The sequence below is a fragment of the Heteronotia binoei genome, chromosome 8 (genome assembly GCF_032191835.1).
Source record: "Heteronotia binoei isolate CCM8104 ecotype False Entrance Well chromosome 8, APGP_CSIRO_Hbin_v1, whole genome shotgun sequence".
Lineage (NCBI taxonomy): Eukaryota > Metazoa > Chordata > Lepidosauria > Squamata > Gekkonidae > Heteronotia > Heteronotia binoei.
In genome coordinates, this window is record NC_083230.1 from 60072917 (window position 1) to 60093192 (window position 20276).

The window sequence follows — 20276 nt, forward strand, 5'->3', positions numbered from 1 at the left end:
TTATATCTAACAAAATGGTTCAGTGTTCATAGTATCAGCTGCCAATTGTGACAGTAATGTCTGCTGTGTTTTGTAGGGAAGGGATTTAACGGGAATCACCAAAATGCTAGTCATGCTGTTTTCTCATCTGGCAATGTTGGGAAGCAGCATAGTTGATGCTGGCCCTCCTGTAACTAGTACCCAACAGCACTAGAAAACACTTCTAAGAGTTTCCTGTAATTCCAGGTGAGATTAAATCCCATATAGACCAACTGAAAAATGCTAACGCCCTTGGCTATGATGGTATTCCACCTGAATCTTTGAAAGAAAATAAGGAGTGGTGGGCCTCTTTCTTGGCTCCCCTCTTCATACATATTGATGATACAGGCTATATTCCAAAACCATGGGGAATGGCTATAGTAGTCCTATTCTATAAAAAAGGCAAAAGGCAAAAGATCCATCAAATTACAGGCTGATTAGTTTGCTGAATATTATAAGTAAGCTATATGCAAGGCATCTCCTTGACAAACTCCCAGACTGGTTTAAACAAGATAACATTCTGGGAGCGGAACAGGCAGACTTTAGGCTAAGGAGATCTACAATAGACCAATGCCTGATTATCCGACATTGTATCAAGAAGTACTCCTCTAAGGGAATAATCTCACTTTATGCAGCTTTTGTTGACTTCAAATCTGCATTTCACTCTGCATCCAGAATGCAACTCTGGGACAAACTAACAAACTCATTCATTGATAGAAGACTCCTATACCTTATACAGGCCTTACATGAACAAACCCACCTGAGGGTCAGATGTAGTGGACAGGGATCCCTTACTGAACCCATCCACCCACAGAGGTGTCAGGCAAGGTTGGTTGCTAGCACTGGCATTATTTATCTTTTACGCAAATAACCTACTTAAGTGGCTTAAAACCCCTGAACGCCATTCTCCTAGACTTGCCAATAGGACAATACCAATGATATTATACAAGGAATACACTGTGCTACTATCTATAACAGGGGTGTCAAACTCATTTGTTATGAGGGACAGGTCTGGCATAAATGAGACTTTGTTGGGCTAGGCCATGTATGTCATAAAATGTAATGCCAGGTAGCAGAGATCTAAACGTTATAAACAGCAGCCCAATGGCACAGAGTGGTAAAAGCTGTAGTACTGCAGTCCAAACTCTCAGCCCTTGACCTCAGTTCAATCCTGGTGGAAGCTGGGTTCAGGTAGCCACCTCAAGATTGACTCAGCCTTCCATCCTTCCGAGGTCGGTAAAATGAGTACCCAGCTTGCTGGGGGGGAAGTGTAGATGACTGGGGAAGACAATGGCAAACCACCCCGTAAAAAGTCTGCTGTGATGTGACGTCACCCCAGAGTCGGAAACAACTGGTGCTTGCACAGGGGACTATCTTTACCTTTTAAAAACTTTATAAAGGACATAGACAGACCAGTTTCTCGGTGAGCATGATGTTGCTGTGTTCCTGGTGAGCATTAAGTTGGTGTGTCTTCACCACAAGGCCCCAGGTGCAGAGGAAAATCTACATAGGCAGACTGGAGAGCCAGCAGAGCAGTTCTGGGCTGATGTCCCTGTTCTTCCTGGAGTGGGGAGCAAACCTTTCCTCAACTGACTCTCACGGTCAGTGCTCTGAGCCAGCTTAGAACATTGTGTAGCTGTTGCTGAGTGAGGAGAGCTTGTTTGCCTAGGGGTAATTGCTGGTCGCACCCTCTGCTGTTGCTCTGGCTGTTGAGTCAGAGGTTGGTGGGGGCTTGAGCCTTTAATTTGCAAGGCTCATCCTTGCCAGAGGTCTAGCCTGGGGGTTCTGTACAAAGGTGGATAGTTACCCACAAGGAGTTTCAAGTGGCAGTTGATAGTGGGATTTAAAGAGAAGTGAAGATAAAGAAAATTTTGAAATGGATTGCAGCAGTATGGTTGGTGATGGAGCAGAGGCAGTGACGTGTAACGATTGTGGGATATTTGTATTTCTACTTGAGAGTAGCATGAATTACACCTGCAGCAAGTGTAAGTTAGTGGCCCTGCTGGAGGAGAAGATACAGGGACTGGAGGCACGATTGTCCACACTGCAGTGTATAAAGGAAGGTGAGGATTTTCTTGACAAAACTCATGAGGCGCTCTTGAAAGGACAAGAGGAGGGAGAGGAAATGATATCTCAGCAATTAGAAGAGAACCCAACACAGGAGGAGTGTTCCTGGAAAAATGTAACCTGAAGGAGAAAGAAAATCAGAAGATGTTCTGAGCCCCTGCTGCTCAACAATAGGTTCCAGGATCTCCCCACAGTAACTGATTCTGAACCATTGGAACAAGGGCTACTTCCTCAGCCTCCACAAAGCTTGAAGAAAGTTTCTCAGGATCCGTGGCTAAGAAGCCTGGCACTTCTGCTCTCCAATATAGGAAGAGGAAGGTGGTGGTGATTGGAGACTCCTTGCTCAGAGGGGTGGAGCGCAAAGTGTGCCGACCGGACCTGTCATCCCGAGAGGTCTGCTGTATGCCGAGTGCATGTATCCAGCACCTGACAGAAAGGATTTGAAGACTTATCAAGCCCATGAATTACTATCCTTTTCTGCTGATCCACTTGGGAACAAATGATACTGCCCGTCATAGCCCTGAACGTATCAGAAAAGACTATGTAACCCTGGGTCAGAAGGTGAAAGAGCTGGGCGCACAGGTTGTGTTTTCGTCAATTCTTCCTGTTGAAGGCTATGACTGAGGACGAGAAAGAAGAATACTTTAAATAAACGACTGGCTACGTCGATGGTGTCGTCAGGAAAGATTCGGATTTTGAGATGGTGGTCTTCTATCAGGAGATGGTTTGCACCTTATGGTGGTAGGAAAAAGGGTGTTTGGTAACAGCCTTGCTAACCTAATAAGGAGGGATTTAAACTAATTTGTATGAGGGAGCGAGACAATAATTCAAAGCTTCGTATGATGCCAGAAACTGGGGATAAGAACATTAAATATTTGCAAAGAGTGGCGCATACACTAGGTAATGTTAACTTGCAGGCTTGTTTGGTAACTAAACCCTCGGGATGCATAAAATGTAGATTCTGATGTCTCTTCACTAATGCACAGGGTATGGGAAACAAACAGGAGAAACTGGAAGTCCTAATAAAGGAAGGAGACCATGACTACTGAAACTTGGTGGGATGACACTCACAAATGGAACATTAGGATTCAAGGGTACAACTTATTTAAAAGGGACAGGCAAATGAGAAAAGGCGGAGGCGTAGCAGTATAAGTGAAGGAGGTATATACTTGTGAGGAAATATGTGAATCTGAGCATGGCAGCTCAGTTGACAGTGGGTAAAAATAAAAGGAGTAAGAAATAACAGTGATATTATTGTGGGGGTCTGCTATAGACCACCGAGTCAGGCAGAGGACTTGCATGAGATACTTCTACAGCAGATTGCAAAGTTCTCCAAGAGAAGGGATACAGTGATCATGGAAGATTTCAATTACTCGGACATCTGTTGGAATTCCAACTCTGCTAAAAATGAAAAGTCAAATAGATTTCTGACTTGTCTTGCTGACAACTTTGTTTTCCAGAAAGTGAAGAAGGAAACAGGGGATCTGCTATCTTGGATTTGATTCTCACCAACAAGGAAGAATTGATTGAAGAAGTGGAACTAGTGGCCACCCTGGGCAGGAAGTGACCATGTGATTTTGGAATTTACAGTCTTAGGGAAGGGAAAAGCTATACATAGTCAGACTTATAGGTTGGACTTCAGAAAGGCAAACTTCGATAAACTTAGAACTATGCTGGGTAAAATCCCATGGTTAGAAATACTTAGGAGGAAGGGGATTCAGGAGGGGTGGTAGTTTCTTAAAAGCGAAATACTGAAGGCGCAATCACAGATTATTCCTATGAGAAGAAAAAATGGAAAAAGCCTAAAGAAGCCAAAGTGACTCCATAACTCCATAAACAGCTCTCTAAAGACATGAGAAATAAAAAAAACCTCCTTTAGGAATGGGAAGGAGGGCCTTATAACCAAGGATAAATATAAACAAATCACCAGTGCTTGTAGAGAAAAAGTTAGAAAAGCTAAAGCTCAGTATGAGCCGAGGCTTGCCAAAGATGCTAAAAACAACAAAAAAGGATTATTTTCTTATATTCAGAGTAAGAAAAAGAGCAAGGACATGGTAGACCCATTGCGAGGGCAAGAAAGTGAAATTGTAACGGGTAATGAAGAGAGGGTGGAACTGCTCAATTCGTACTTTTCCTCAGTCCTCTCTTCTGAGAGAAAGGGTGCTCAACATGGCAAAAACAGAACATATAAGGAGGGTATGAAGTTCCAACCTAGGATCAGCATAGGGATAGTACATAAACAGTTAGTTTCTTTAAATGAAACTAAGTCCTCAGGGCCAGATGAATTGCATCCAAGGGTTCTAAAGGAGCTTGCGGATGTGATTTCTGAGCCTCTGGCTATTATTGGAGGCGGGCAAATGTTGTCCCCATCTTCAAGAAGGGGGAAAAAGATGATCTGGGTGACTACTGACCCGTCAGCTTGACCTCTATACCTGGAAAAGTTTTAGAACAAACCATTTATTCTAAACATTTGGAAAGAATGGATGTGATTACTAAGAGCCAGCATGGTTTTCTCAAGAACAAGTCATGTCAAACTAACCTGATCTCTTTTTTTGAGAAAGTGACTAACTTGCTGGATCAGGAGAATGCTGTAGACATCGTTTATCTTGATTTCAGTAAGGCTTCTGATAAGGTTCCACATACTATCCTTGTTGACAAGTTGGTAAAATGTGGTTTGGATCCCATTACAATTAGGTGGATCTGTAACTGGTTGACAGATCGCACCCAAAGAGTGCTTGTGAATGGTTCCTCATCCTCTTGGAGAGGAGTGACAAGTGGAGTGCCTCAAGGATCTGTCCTGGGACCTGTTTTGTTCAACATCTTTATCAATGATCTAGATAAAGGAATAGAGGGAATGCTTATTAAATTTGTCGATGATACTAAATTGGGAGGGGTTGCAAACACAGAAGAAGATAGAAACAGGATTAGGGATGCCTCTGACAGGCTGGAAAACTGGGCTAAAATCAATAAAACGAATTTTAACAGGGATAAATGTAAAGTTCTACATATAGGTAGGAAAAATCCAATGCATGGTTATAGGATGGGGGAGACTTGTCTTAGCAGCAGTATGAGGGGAAAGCATCTAGGGCAGTGATGGCTAACCTTTTCAACTTGGTGTGTCGAAAATCGGGAGAAAGTGTAGTCTTCCTCGGGTCGCGTGTCACTTCACCGTGTCATTTCAACCACACTCACCAAATGAGGGGGCCGCAGGAGAACCAGGCACAAAGGATCCAGTGCGCGGTCTGCGGCCTAGGTCAGACTAGGGTTGCCAAGTCCAATTCAAGAAATATCTGGGGGCTTTGGGGGCGGAGCCAGGAGACTTTGGGGGTGGAGCCAGGAGACATTGGGGTGGAGCCAGGAACAAGGGTGTGACAAGCATAATTGAACTCCAAGGGAGTTCTGGCCATCACATTTAAAGGGACAGCACACCTTTTAAAATGCCTTTCTTCCATAGGAAATAATGAAGGATAGGGGCACCATCTTTTGGGGCTCATAGAATTGGACCCCCTGGTCCAATCGTTTTGAAACTTGGGGGGGGGGGTATTTTGGGGAGAGGGGGATCCCCTGCCCCCACCTGGGGATTGGTAACCCTGCAGGAAAAGGTGTATCTTTTTTTCTTCCCGCCTTTTCTCCTCCAGCGCTTGCCAAGGGAAGCCAAGGGGGGCGACCCAATGCTCCCCTCCCCTTGCTCTTTTGCAACCCACACACAGCCCCCATCGCCCACCCCCTTCCTCCTCTTCCAAGCTGAAAAGGGCAGTTTGTCCTTTAAATCTGAAACCCCACCTCCGGCAGGCGGCCATGAGAAAGAGCGAGAGAGCAAAGTGAGAAAGATCATGTTGGTTGCAAAAAAAAAAAACCAAGACCGGTGGAGGAGGAGGGGGGGGGGGCAGCCCCACAACAGGCCCAAGAGCTACGCCCCCTCGGGCATTGCACCCCACACACACTGCTGCAATGCCATCTCTGCCTCCCCCCACCCAGCCGCTCCGTGCAAACAAACAGAAAAAAACACGCCTGCCTTGCTCCTGCATTTGCAAAGCCCCGGCATTGCAAAGGTGCGACCCGCCGAGGAGGGCACTTCTTTCCCCCCCTGCCTCTTTTTTTGCAATGCTCTTTTTTTTCTTTCTTGCTGTACCCACCTATTTCCTCAGGCCCCGGGGAGGGCGGGAAAAGGGGGTTGCAAAGCTCGGCCCTGTTGCGAGGAGGAGGCGCGTTTGGCTGCCTCTGCTTTGGGTGGGGGACGGGTTGCGCCAGGAGGCTGTCTCCTACCACCCCCAGGTCAAGGCGAGGCGCTGGCAGCGTCGGCCAACCTTCCCTCCCACCCCCAACCTTCCCTCCCACCCCCACCCCCGGCCTGGAGCCGGGGAAAGAGGCGGCGGCGGCACGCTGCGCTGCTGCCGCCTCTTCTCGCCTTCACCTTAGCAGCTGCTGCTCCTCCAAGACGGGCTCAGCAGCCTCCGAAGGACTCGCAGCTCGCCACGCTCCTTGGTTTCCGGTGTGTCAGCCAAATTGCCTCGCGTGTCACCAGTGACACGCGTGTCATAGGTTCGCCATCATGGATCTAGGGTCTTAGTGGATCATACGCTGAACATGAGTCAACAGTATGATGCGATGGCTAAAAAGGCAAATGCAATTTTAGACTGTATCAACAGAAGTATAGTGTCCAGATCACTTGACGTTACGGTATCACTTTGCTCTGCTGTGGTAAGACCTCACCTGGAGTATTGTGTTCAGTTTTGGGCACCACATTTTAAGGAGGATATAGACAAGCTAGAACGGGTCCAGAGGAGGGCAACGAAGATGGTGAGGGGTCTGGACACCTAGTCCTATGAGGAAAGGTTGAAGGAGCTGGGGATGTTTAGTCTGGAGAGGAGGCAGCTGAGAGGTGATATGATCACCATCTTCAAGTACTTGGAGGGCTGTCATATAGAGGATGGTGTGGAATTGTTTTCCATTGCCCCTGAAGGTAGGACCAGAACCAGTGGGTTGAAATTAAATCAAAAGAGTTTCCGGCTCAACATTAGGAAGAACTTCCTGACCATTAGAGCGATTCCTCAGTGGAACAGGCTTCCTTGAGAGGTGGTGGGCTCTCCTTCCTTGGAGGTTTTTAAACAGAGGTCAGATGGCCATCTGACAGCAGTGAAAATCCTGTGAATTTAGGGGCGAGGTGTTTGTGAGTTTCCTGCATTGTGCAGGGGGTTGGACTAGATGACCCTAGAGGTCCCTTCCAACTCTATGATTCTATGTCGCATAAAAAAAACAAGAAATGGCTGAGCATAGTGAGCTTCCCCCACCTCCCTCAAGTGGCAGAGTCTCAGGTTGAAGTCTTTCTTATAAGCCACAACCTGGAGGTGCAAGGGATAGAAACTTGGGATTCTATGTATGCCAAGCAAAGGCTCTTCAGCTGAGCCACAACTCCCTCTCCCTATCTAAAGTCAACATGAATGAGCCCAGCAAAAAAAGAGATAGAAGCACACACACACCCAGTGTAGGAAGGGGAAGCATGAAGGCGGCAAGGGGAAGGTGGGACCAGTTGCACTCAGAAAAAGCCAAGGCAGAAGAAGCCAACCCCCCCCCCCCAATAAAATAGAAACACTCAGGCCTCAGATTCAGTGGGAGCTCAGAGGAGCGCAGCTCCTGCACCTTTCTGAGAGTTGCACCTCCTCCTTCTGAGAGTTCTACCTCCTTGTCCATTGAATAGTATGTGCAGCTGCATAACAATCCCTGGATGAGCTCCACCACCTATTTTTCTACAAAATGACTCCTGGAAACACCTACCCACTGTAGGCAAAGCACTGAGGAAAGGGGGAGGCAGAGTCAGTTGCACTTGGAAGAGTCAAGGCAGAAGAAGCCCAGCAAAAAAAGACAGGAACACATACCCCACTATAGCAAGGCAAAGCATGAAGAAGGTGGTGGGGAGGTAGAGGCAGTTGCATCCAAGAGAGCCAAGGCAGTGGAAGCGCAGGAGAAAAAAAAAACCAGAGTCACCTACACACTGTAGCAAGGCAAAGCACAGAGGAGGGAAGGGGGAGACGGAGCCAGTTGCACCCAGGAGAGCCAAGGCAGAAACCCAGAAACACACACACACACACACACACACACACACTGTAGCAAGGCAAAGAATAGAAGAGCAAGGGGGAGAAAGTTGCACCTGGGAGAGCCAAGGCAGACAAAGCCCTGCAAAAAACAAACACCTACCCACTGTAGCAAGGCAAAGCACAGAGGAGGGAAGGGGGAGGCAGAGCCAACTGCACTGGAGAATGCCAAGGCATATTGAGCCCATCTTGTGGGCCAAATTAAAGCCCTGGGTGGGCAGGTTCTGTCCTGTAGGACGGACTTTTGACACACCTAATCTAGAACACCTGTAGGGTTGAGAAGGGCTCTTGGGAAGCTCTCCTCATACTGTGAAGTAGAATCCCTTACAATCAACTACCAGAAAACAAAGATTGTTGTTTTGGGGTATAGACGTCATATTGAGCAAGTTAATAACTTAATATCTTGGGGTAGTTTTGCAGGACTTGGGCTCTAGGCTTCAACACAGTAAATAGGCTGTGGACCAAGGAGAAAGATCTGCAAACGGTACAGCAAAATTTCATAATTTCCAAGGGGATCATATGTTCCCACCAACCTCTCAAACTATATAAAGCCCCTCCGACTTCAGCTTTCCATCTTCTTCCCCCTCTACTTAGGGACAGTTTTCTCTGCGATGTGGACCAAAGCAGCTTACATCATTCTCCTCTTCCTCTTTTGATCTGCACAACAACCCTGTGAGGTAGGATAGGCTGATTCAAAATCACCCAGAACTTCCACAGCAAGAACCTGGATCTGGCAGACCCTGCTCTGAAACACTAACTGCTATGCTACAGTCAAGAGGCACCAAGTCAGTCAGAGGGTGCTGCCAGGCCTAGGGTAGCCAACCTCCAGGTAGAGCCTGAAGATCTCCTTGTATCACAACTGAACTCCAGAAAACAGATCTCTTTCCCCCCTGGGGAAAATAACTGCTTTGGAGGGTAGACTCTATCATATTCAGCTGAGGCCTCTCCCATCCCCAAACCCTGGCTTCCGTAGATTTCACCCCCAAATCTCCAGGAATTTCCCAACCTAGAGCTGGCAACCCTAGGCAGGACTGGCCCCAATGAATTCTCCCTCAAAGACCAAAATAGGCCTGGAAAGGGCCTCCCCCCAACTTTTAGCATCAGAACCAAGCATGGTTGTCTTGTACTGACAGAACTAAGCGTGGATCCTAGCAACAGCCACTGAGGGGAAAGTGAGTGCAGTGTAAGAATAGAGGAGCCAATGAGAGGGAATATGAAAGCAGCTTCTTCAGTGGTCGAATCCTCATTTGTCCTGGGGCTGGAGGGTGGGGTTGCTCTTTGAGTGACACACGGCTCATCCAAAAAGAGAGTAGGTGAGTTGTCCCCAATACAGCTAGCCATAAATATATGGGATTCCTTTCCTAAAAAGGCTCTGTACTTTTCCATTAACGGAGGTTGAGATTACAGAGGACTTTTTTTTTCATATGCCTGTGTTACAAGGTGGCACGTAAGGAGATCATCACCCTGCTGATTGAAAAAAAATTTGGGCCTTTCAGAAAAAGATAAACCTAAGTTCCTTCTATCTGATAGATACCCTAAGATCACCTACCAAGTAGCCAGTTTCTGCATGGTGATACTCAGGTTACAGAAAATGCATGGTAGTTGGAAAATAGGCAGTTACTAGATTTTAGATGAAATTTTAAACTTTAAAAAAATGCTTTAAGTATTTTAAAATCCTGGAAACTTTGTATATTTGTATTTTATATCTAGTCTAAGGACCACAATAACAATAAACCTGTCACTAGTATCTCTCTCAGGGACAGAAATCAGCCTCACAATAGGGGATTTTCCTCTGGGAGCAAGGTCTTGTTCAATATAGAGAACGTTGACGTTCTTTGTGGATGCAGGGTCCTTGTTTACAATGAATTCTTCGTAATCCAGTAGTTTGGAAATGAGATTACATAGCCCTCTAGTGGAACTTCATTGAGACCTGATGGGGATAGCACACAGGGTGGGAGGGGCAGGGATGGAGCCCTATACTTTTCTGTCCTTTCCTTCATGGAAAGGGAAGGTGTTAATCTGAAAACTGTCTGCTGGATAACAGTAGATATTTTACTGACTAGATATGAAATTGCTTGGCTGTCCACGAAATCCTTTAGATTAAATCCTGCCTTTTCCATGATTTTAGCATGATATCTCATTGGAATGCCTGTACGTTTTCCAGGCACACAGCAAGTATTTGGATCACACAGCTATTCCATGTAGAATAGATAAATACCTTTTCCTATCCTTGACAAATGACCCATAAATTTAAGAACTGTTACTCTCAGAAGTTGTTATGGGTAGAATTAATAGTCCCAGAGATGCTGGCAGTGGATAGTCAATCACAAGTTCAGTAGACTGCAGGGCAGTATCATTTTTTGCACCAAAAAGTATTTGAATCTGTAGTACATCTCTTTGCTTGTTAATTGGGAAAGAAGAAGCTACAGGTAAGTTAGTTTCCAGTACACTTCCACTTTTGGAAGCTGGTTTATGTCTATTCAGCAGCGGAAAAACAATCTTTAATTTTATTTGCCTTCCTTTGTTTCGTAAGAACTGAAATTCACATGGTAAGGTAGAGTTTTTGTTTCGTTTGAAGCGTAGCTAGATTAATCTGCATAGTGGGTTAAAATAATTAAACTGACCACTGGATAGTTCAAGAGAATGAAAAACAACCTTCTCCTATGTCATTGGTTCCTCAGGCACATAATCTAATGGAACCTGCTGCTTTATCTCAGTCTCATGCTTTATTGAAATTGCTGCAGTCCATTATCATCTCATAGAAGGGAATGATAGTTTTGTGGGTCTCACCCCCACTAACACACAGTCCTTGCTTCATTTGTAACCCAACCCTTATATCTGTATTTGTTCTACATAACTAAAATCATACCACTATTTACTTTAGGACTCACCAAGGTGATGCCAGTGGTTAAAACTTATATCTTGAAAAGCCTTGTTGTCTAGATAAAAACCTCTAATTGCTCTTACTAATTGAATAGCAGTAGTTTTTCATTTCAAGACTGCTGTCCATTGAATATTTGGATCAAAAAATATATTTGTCTGCCTAAAACCCACCATATGGCTTCTGCATATTGGAGAAGCAGTAAAAATGATGAGACGTGAGACACGTGCACATCCCTAGTATTAGGCATGTTCCTATTATTTCATTAGAGGTTGTTTTAGAAAGCAGATGGTGTGCTAAGTTCCTGCTTTTATTCAGTTGGTGCCTAATACGATTTATATCACACTTGAAAGAGAGGCTTGTTCTACGCCATCAAAAAAATTATGTTTGACTGCTGTATATTTTCGTGTAAATGATTAGGGAAGCTCCACTGGGAACCTTTGTTGCACAAAGCCATAGCAATATATACTCCCATTCAGTTATTATGTTTGATTGCATGTACAGCTAGTTTGGTGTAGTGGTTAAGTGTGCGGACTCTTATCTGAGAGAACCAGGTTTGATTCCTCACTCCTCCACTTACAGCTGCTGGAATGGCCTTGGGTTAGCCATAGCTATTTATTTATTTATTTATTTATTTGGTGACTTCTATCCCGCCCTTCCCACAAGTGGCTCAGGGCGACTTACAACAACAATAAAACAATAAAACAGTAAAATCAGAGCAAGTTATTACCTCTAAAATCAGACAATTAAAACCTAAAAACCTTAAAATTAAACATTAAACTATACAGTAGAAACACAAAAATCTGGTAGCTACATTATCTCATCAGGCATAGGCTAACCGGAAGAGGGCTGTCTTACAGGCCCTGCGGAACTGAGCAAGGTCCCGCAGGGCCCTCGCCTCTTCCGGTAGCTGGTTCCACCACATAGGGGCCATTGTGGAAAAGGCCCTGTCTCTAGTTGCCTTGAGACGCACTTCCTTGGGCCCGGGGATGATGAGCAGATTTTGAGTGCCAGACCTCAGTGCTCTCTGGGGAACGTGTGGGGAGAGACGGTCCCTCAGGTAGGCAGGTCCCAGGCCATATAGGGCTTTAAAGGTGATGACCAGCACCTTGTACCGGACTCGGTATATTATTGGAAGCCAGTGCAGAGCCCGAAGGCCCGGCCGGATGTGCCCCCACCTTGGGAGGCCCAGTAACAGCCGGGCCGCGGCATTCTGCACTAGCTGCAATTTCCGGGTCCGGCACAGGGGCAGCCCCATGTAGAGGGCATTGCAGTAATCCAACCTCGAGGTGACCGTGGCATGGATCACTGTTGCTAGGTCGTCGGGGGCCAGGAAGGGGGCCAACTGCCTTGCCCGTCTAAGATGAAAAAACGCGGACTTGGCAGTGGCCGCTATCTGAGCCTCCATCTTTAGGGACGGCTCCAATAGCACCCCCAGGCTCCTGACCCTGTCCGCTGGCCTCAGCGGTACACCGTCAAAAGCTGGCAGAGGGATTTCCCCTCCCGGTCCCCGACGGCCCAAACAAAGGACCTCTGTCTTCGCAGGATTCAATGTCAGTCCACTCAGTCTGAGCCACTCAGCCACGGCCTGTAGTGCCCGGTCCAGGTTTTCTGGGGCGCAGACCGGTCGGCCGTCCATAAGTAGATAGAGCTGGGTGTCATCAGCATACTGGTGACACCCCAGCCCATACCTTCGGGCAATCTGGGCAAGAGGTCGCATATAGATGTTAAACAACATCGGGGAGAGAACCGCTCTCTGGGACAGCTCTCTCTCTGGGACAGCTCCCCCCCAATTGCGACCCTTTGTCCCCGACCTTCAAGGAAGGAGGAAAGCCACTGCAAGGCCAACCCCTGAATCCCCGCGTCGGCAAGGCGGCAAGTCAGCAGCCGATGGTCGACCGTATCGAACGCCGCCGATAGGTCCAACAACATCAGTACTGCCGAGCCACCCCGATCCAGATGCCGTTGAAGGTCATCCACCAGGGCAACCAACACCGTCTCCGTCCCGTGACCTGGGCGGAAGCCGGACTGAAGTGGGTCAAGGATGGAAGCGTCCTCCAGGAAAGTCTGTAGCTGCCTCGCCACTGCCCTCTCAATAAGTTCGCCCAAAAAGGGCAGGTTTGAGACCGGCCTATAGTGTGCCAATTGGGCCGGGTCTAAAGATGGTTTTTTTAAGAGGGTCTAAAGATGGTTTTTTTAAGAGGGGCCGGACCACGGCCTCTTTAAGGGGCGCCGGAAAATTGCAGGAGTTGTCCTTGAAAGGGCAGCTGCTGTGAGAGCCCTCTCAGCCCCACCCACCTCACAGGGTGTCTGTTGTGGGGGAGGAAGGTAAAGGAGATTGTGAGCCACTCTGAGTCTCTGATTCAGAGAGAAGGGCAGGGTATAAATCTGCAGTCTTCTTCTATGGATGTACATGATTGCCAGTTTTCTGGAAGGGGCAGTTCATGTATATTGCAGCTTTGGAACATGCATAACAGATCACAGATTAATCTTTAATGAACTGTTTTGCCTCTTTTCAGAAGAAATGGCAACTGTGCATATTAGGAGGATTGTGAGTTGTTTGTTCATTCTGTATGAATAGTCACAGTGCCAGGAGGGTAATGTCTGAAAAGGGCTAATTAATGTCTGTTCTTTTACTGTGTTCCACTAACTGGTTTACTGGCAATCCATGAAAAACAATCCTAGTGCTTTGAATTTTTGTTTTGTTACACTTCCTGTTGTTCATTTACACATATTTCCTGTTTCTTAATTCACTACAGTTCCACATCACTGTCTCTTTTCTTCTGTTTCGTTATTCTGCCTTACTGTATTTCCCCATGCCTTGGGTTTCACCTCTTCATTTCTTGTCACTGCCTCCTTGTTTGTTTTTTTAAAATTTCTCCCCACCATTCTTTCTTTCTTACCCTTTGATCATTCATGTGTCTGCAGTTCCCTTAGCACAACCCTTTTCCACTTGTATTCCTTAAGCTGTGGTGTAAGCAGTTTCTGCTGTTTAACACAGTGACCCCTTCAGCAGCTCATCATGTAGCATTGCTATTGTCTGCTGCCTGAGGTGGCATTTAGCGCAAACTGCCTGAAGGGGGAATTTATTTTTGGATTTCCAGCTTGTCCTTGGTTCATATTCAAGGGTTTATTTTTCTTACTAAGGCATCTTGAAACAGGAAAATTGAGGCAACCCTGAAAAAGACAATAAATATGGCCTTGCAACCTAGCAGTGGTGGCTGAAAATTTCCCCCCAGAATATTTCACATGGATTTGAAATTTGGGAGGAATATACTTATCATCTTTGGATAACTTCTTCCCTTGTAAATTTCAGAATATTGTTATAGAGGTCCTTTCAGTGTCATCCTAGACAGTTCTGGAAGGAATTGCAGTATTTGATGAGCAGGTATATGAGAAAAGATAATTTATTTAAAAACCAAAACATGGGCTATTCCTCTCAAAGACAAAAGGCTGCCTGCACACTGAAAAGTAACTAATTCCCACACCATAGAATAACAATAGTAATGTTTCTTTTATACCTTGTGAGAACGTTGCAAACATTTGTTGTAGTTCAGCTTGTAGCTTACAAACTGTAAACTCAAAATCTTTGGCTCTGCACAGTCATTGCAGTTCTACTTACAGCGGCTACAAACAAACATAAAATATCAAATACATTCTGAAATGATCACTAGTAACTTTAGAGAGTCAGTGAAATCCTTGTACCATATTTTCTTTCTTTTTTTTCATTTCCACCACTTGTGGTAGTCTTAGGGAAGACCATAATCAAAGGCACATAAGCTATTAAGACTCACAATGATCAAGAAAGCATGAGGCACCTATGAGGCAAAGTACACCTGATGCCTCGCAAGGGTTAATGTGAATAGTAAGGGACTTATTCCATCTTGCAGGTGTTGCTAATTGGGTGGGTCTCTGCCTACATAGCTGTTATCATCTTCAAGGCCAGAGCTGGAAATGTGGTAAATAGCTTCTCATGAGAACCTGCAGCCCACAGAATGGGAGGGGGAATCAGGAGTGATGAGATAACTTTCTAGAGGGTTCCAGCAAGAATGTGTCCTGATTGGGTACCATCATCACCTCTAAGCCGTGGAGTCCTGTGAGCAAAAATTCTACTTTATGAGCTATTGGCATTAAAGTTGTGAGTGAGCAATTTGAATACTTCATAAGTTAGTTTGTTCTGGGGCCATCCTTGAGCTAAGTAAAAAATGTGTGAGCCAGAGGCTAAAAAACTGAGCTAGCTCATACTTACTCAGCTTAGAGGGAATACTGATCATCACCTGATGCTACTTGGCCATAAAAACTGTAATTGAGCTAAGAGCCTGGAGAAAGGGGGCCGGCTTAGATTCTGATGAACTAAAGGTCTGGACTATGATATGCTAAAATTGCAATAGACAGCAGCATAGAGAATGACTCCTGAAATTAAAGTTTGTGATATTTAATGCAGGTCTTGGAAATGTGTTAGATAGTTAAGCTACTTTTTATTGTCTTTCTTGCTGAGTGACTTTAGAGTGTTGTGTTGCCTATAGATTAAACATTTTGTTTTGAAAGATATAAAATAAAACTTTATAGAATTTTTAAAAGGTTTGGCTACTTGTGTACATCAGCCCTGGGAACCTACTGTGTTCAGCCTTGGGCAGCAGTATTAATCAAATACTTGTGTAGGAGCTATGAAATTGGTACCATAATTAATGGTATCTGATGTCTGAGATCCTGGCTTTTAATTTCACATCAGGTGAACAAAGACAATCTCACCATGTACAATGACTGAATCAACAATTTAACATTTTTAGCCTCTAGTGTATTATAATATTACAACAATTCTCCTATGTTCAATACAAAATTCATATCATACAAAATTCATATCACTAATACAAAATACAAAAACATCAAAATGTCCATACATATGTAACAATCCAGTACTCACATTAAGCCTTGACATACAGCATAAAAATTCATAGTAACAAAGTTAGTGCCTCTCACAACTTACATCCTGATTAATATACATTCCAATGGATTTTAATAACTATATAGTATGTTTCGAGCCTTCCTCGGGAATATATAATAATATTTCATTTGTGTAATTGAGAGTCCAGTGAACTGGCTGGCTTCCTCTAGGTCACCCCATTGCAATCTTGCAGCATCATTAAATTTCACGTTGCATAAGTCAAGGACTAATCAATAGTATCTTTCTTCACATTTGCATTGCTGTATTTGGAACGGTAAACTTTTCTCATTCACTATTAGAAGTGTTCTAATAGTGAATGGGAAAAGTTTGGCATTCCGAATACAGCAATGCAAATGTGAAAACAGATATTATCAATTAGACCTTGAACATATTGAACATAGGAGAATTGCTGTAATATAATAAAGTAGAGGCTAAAAGTAATGTTAAATTGTTTATTCAATCACTGTACACAGTGAGATTGTATTTGTTCACCTGGTCTTACTTTCTCCTGTGATTCCTGTTTTTCTTGATACTTTAATTTCACATAACAGAGTCTGAGCCTTTGGATTGGTAGTTCTAACAAGAAACCTCTTTAAATAGAAAGTTTTCTGGAGGCTGCTTATAGTATGAGAAAATGATTTATACCTATTCAAGCTTTACATAGAAAAACAACTGATGAAGCTTCCTTCCACCCCATTAGAGCCTCAAATAAGCTGTGATATTTGTTTTTTTACGGAAAAGAGATCAGTGGGAGATAGGAAAGTTCTGATCCGATGCAAAATTTAGACAGGATCCAACTCATTGGGAGGCTACACCTCAATAATAGAAGCAACCCCTGTTGCTTTAAGAAATTAAAGCCCACCAAGATAAACATATGGAGCAGAGGTCTATCAGTGGCTATTAGCCACAGGACATAGATGGAACTCTCTGACTGGGACAGTGATGATCTGTATTCTTGGTGCTGCGAGGGGCAACAGTGGAAGTGTCTTGGCTCGCTGGTGGATCTCCTGATAGCACCTGGGGGGGGGGGTTTAGCCACTGTGTGACAGAGTGTTGGACTGGATGGGCCACTGGCCTGATCCAACATGGCTTCTCTTATGTTCTTAAGATCTCATGAAATTATGTTTTTGGATCTTAGTACCCTTTTAGGGGGCTGCTAGGCAGTCACATAATATTGCTGAGGATTCTGTGCTTACTGTTGGTTGGAGTGGGGACTCTGGAGCTGAACAAATAAGACTGGTGGGAGAGAAGGAGGTTAAGCTGAAGGGAAGGACAGGAAATAGGGTTGCCAGTTCCCCTCACCCATCTGACAAGGGAATTTGGAGGGCATTCTGGGTGGGCAGGGATGCCATGCAGGGGATGCTCTGGTAGTTGGATGAAACTCTGGGTTTTTCACCCACAAAACCATAGAGTTGCACAAATACCTGAGTCCCCATGTGATGTCCCCACTGTGATGATGTCACCTGGAAGTGATGACATTGCATTGGGGACATCACATAGCAAAAATTGTTATTAATATCTCCATTTGAATATATGTATGTTAAACTTAATAACATTGACATTGTTGTATTTTTTTCATATATAGGGAATTGGGGGATGGTAACCTTAACAGGAAAAGGTAGATGAGTGGGTGACAAAAGAAAAAGTGGGAGAAGCTGCAGGAACATGTCTGCAAGGGTGAGGGGAGGATGGAAAGCTGAAAACTAGGGAGGGACAAATAATTGTGGGTGGGTAGGAAGCAGAGAAAAGTGAAAGGCTATGTGGGCTAGGGGGAAATAAATAATGTGAGAAATTGGATAAGGGGGAGAAACATGTTTCTCTTTCTAGTATCATATTGACTACAGATTTTACAACTATTTCCTCTGTTCTGCAGAAACAGGTTCTGCTATAACTGCCTCCTGCGTTGGCTTGGGAAACTCTCTTACACCTCCACCAGGACAGACTGGAAGACTGGTGCCAGGATACAATGGTATAGTTGCAACTATATACAATAAGATAGAATATGGCTCAACTTCTATAAGGAGTCTTTGGCTGTCTGCAGGTGGAATTTAGAAATCTGACTGAAATTGTGTCTGTATTTAACAACTGAGGACCCAAACCCAACCTTTATCTGCCTTCATGAGCTACATCAACATTTTTATTTCATAGCAAAATAGAACACCAGTACAAGGAATACTTGCTAAATCCCATTTTCCCTGTAACATTTCAATTTAAAAAATATATCTCAGTAGTTACCCAAAGCTACAGTGATTTTTGTTGCCATTACCAGAAAGCATGCTTATTGCAGCATAATAATGTCAGTCCAGTTTATGACTGGAACTTGGGTTTTCTGTCTTTAAGTACCCTAACTGACTTAGATTATCATACATGGATCAATAGTTCTATGTACAAATGTGAACCAAGAGAAAAAAGATGGGTGAGAGGAGGATCAATCACATAATTTTAGGCAATCACAATTTCCCTATCAGTCTACAAACATAATTGTTTACATACCCTATTAAGGTCATTTGTCAAAGTCAGAGCAGTTCCATACATACATTATTGATTACATGTACAGAGTTGTGTCTGACGATGATGATTTGGATGCTTTGTTGTTAAGGGAAATCTGTTACATACATCAGAATGCCACCCTCTGCCCATGTCTGCCATGAGTCCTATCTCATCAGATATATACAGGGAGTTCTCCACTGAAATGTAGTTCCTGTACAGGGAGCTGATTGGGATTGAGGTGGTCATTTTACTGAACTGGTATGGCCTAAGGGAGCTGCTGTTTGAGAAACTTTGTGTAACCTGTCAGTGCATGATGATGAGATGGCTGGACAGCATTACTGATGTAACTAACAGAAATTTGAGCAGACTTCGGATGATGGTGGAAGACAGGAGAGCCTGGCGTGACTTGGTCCATGGGGTTGCAAAGAGTCGAACTCGACTGTGCAACTGAACAACAACAAAAACCACTGCATTCCTCCCTGTCCAGTTGGCATTTGCATTTCCTGGATATAGCAAATAGTGGCTCCCTGTGGTGCTTTCAGGTCAAGTCCGGACATAGAATACCCAGCATGTCTGGCTTGACAGGTCTCAAGGCAGGCTTGGAAACAACGTATCATGTAGTGAGGCCCTATACCTCTTTTCAAAACTTCCCCGTATTCTACAAAGCCAGTACTGTAAACAATGGGATGTAGTTTTTTGATATTCGTATACTAAGTGAAATTACCATGTTTTTAACATGCATAAAGATGCCACTGGACATAACGTCGGTGACCTGTATAAACATGTTGTTATGAATCAAAAATAGTCATTGAACTTGGCAAGTATATAAATGCTTTCAATGTAAACTGTCAATGAAACACTTTTGTCAATGAAAGAGTCCTCTGCAGGAATTGATATTTGAAAGGAACATTATGAACATTATCTCTCATGTGCAGCATTCTTCTTTTAGCTGTAGGCAATGTAGACTTTGAAGCAGCATCAGACATGAGAGGCAGTAGCTGCTGCTGCTGCTGCTAGATTGAAAAACAAAATCAGATGAGCATGTGATGTCATAAAATTAAAAATGGTAGTGTTTTCATGACTTTGTACTATGGTTTGGCCTGCAATATTTGAGGGATGAAACCTGCTCTTGAAATATAATTACAATTACTTTAAAATTATATCAGAAGTGCTCAGTTTGCTGAAAAATATTCAACTATGGTTATACAATAAAAAGGCAGGACAAATGAAGATTATAAACAATCAGCAGCAGGGTTTTTTGCCCCTTTTGTTGGTAGCTGTAGCAGTTGTTGGGAGGGCAATTGTGGGGCAAAAGGTACTTGAGAAGAACCCTCAATTATGGCAAGAAATAAAGCTGAGAATAGTTTCATAAGCAATTATACATTTGCTTCATTGGGTTTGTATCCAGAGTGAGTGTGTGACTCCTACAAGCCATGCACTGCTGATCTACTATGGCACTACTTTGTCATCCCCTTTGCTTGCGCCCTTGTCTCATCTCCTCTTCTGCTGTTGGCTTCTGTAAAAGCATTTTGTAGCACAGCAGTTAGAAGAGAAGGCTAGGCGAAGGGGCTGGTTTGTAGGTCTGCAATGTTTTAAACCAGTCCCTGTAGCTGTTCCTTTAATATTAGTTGATAGTCAAGCATTTGTTAGGTGATGTTATTTAATTAGGGTTTGTAGTATCTTTCGGGCTCAAGTGCCGTGTTCTACTGGAGAAAGTTTTTCTTCCAGACGTTTCGTTCTCAGCTGCGGAGAACATCCTCAGTGGCGTTGCAGCCAGAGCAGG

At 44.2% G+C, this 20276-nt stretch overlaps 1 protein-coding gene across 4 annotated transcripts in view; it reads left to right on the forward strand.

Annotated features, from left to right (window-relative positions):
• ACSS3 (acyl-CoA synthetase short chain family member 3) overlaps positions 1-20276 on the forward strand; it is a 102606-nt gene that overhangs the window by 52862 nt on the left and 29468 nt on the right. For all 4 annotated transcript variants that reach the window (XM_060245137.1, XM_060245138.1, XM_060245139.1 and 1 more), the window contains one exon: positions 17877-17972. In XM_060245137.1, the coding sequence (XP_060101120.1) occupies positions 17877-17972 (96 nt within the window). The remainder of the gene's footprint in view (positions 1-17876; positions 17973-20276) is intronic.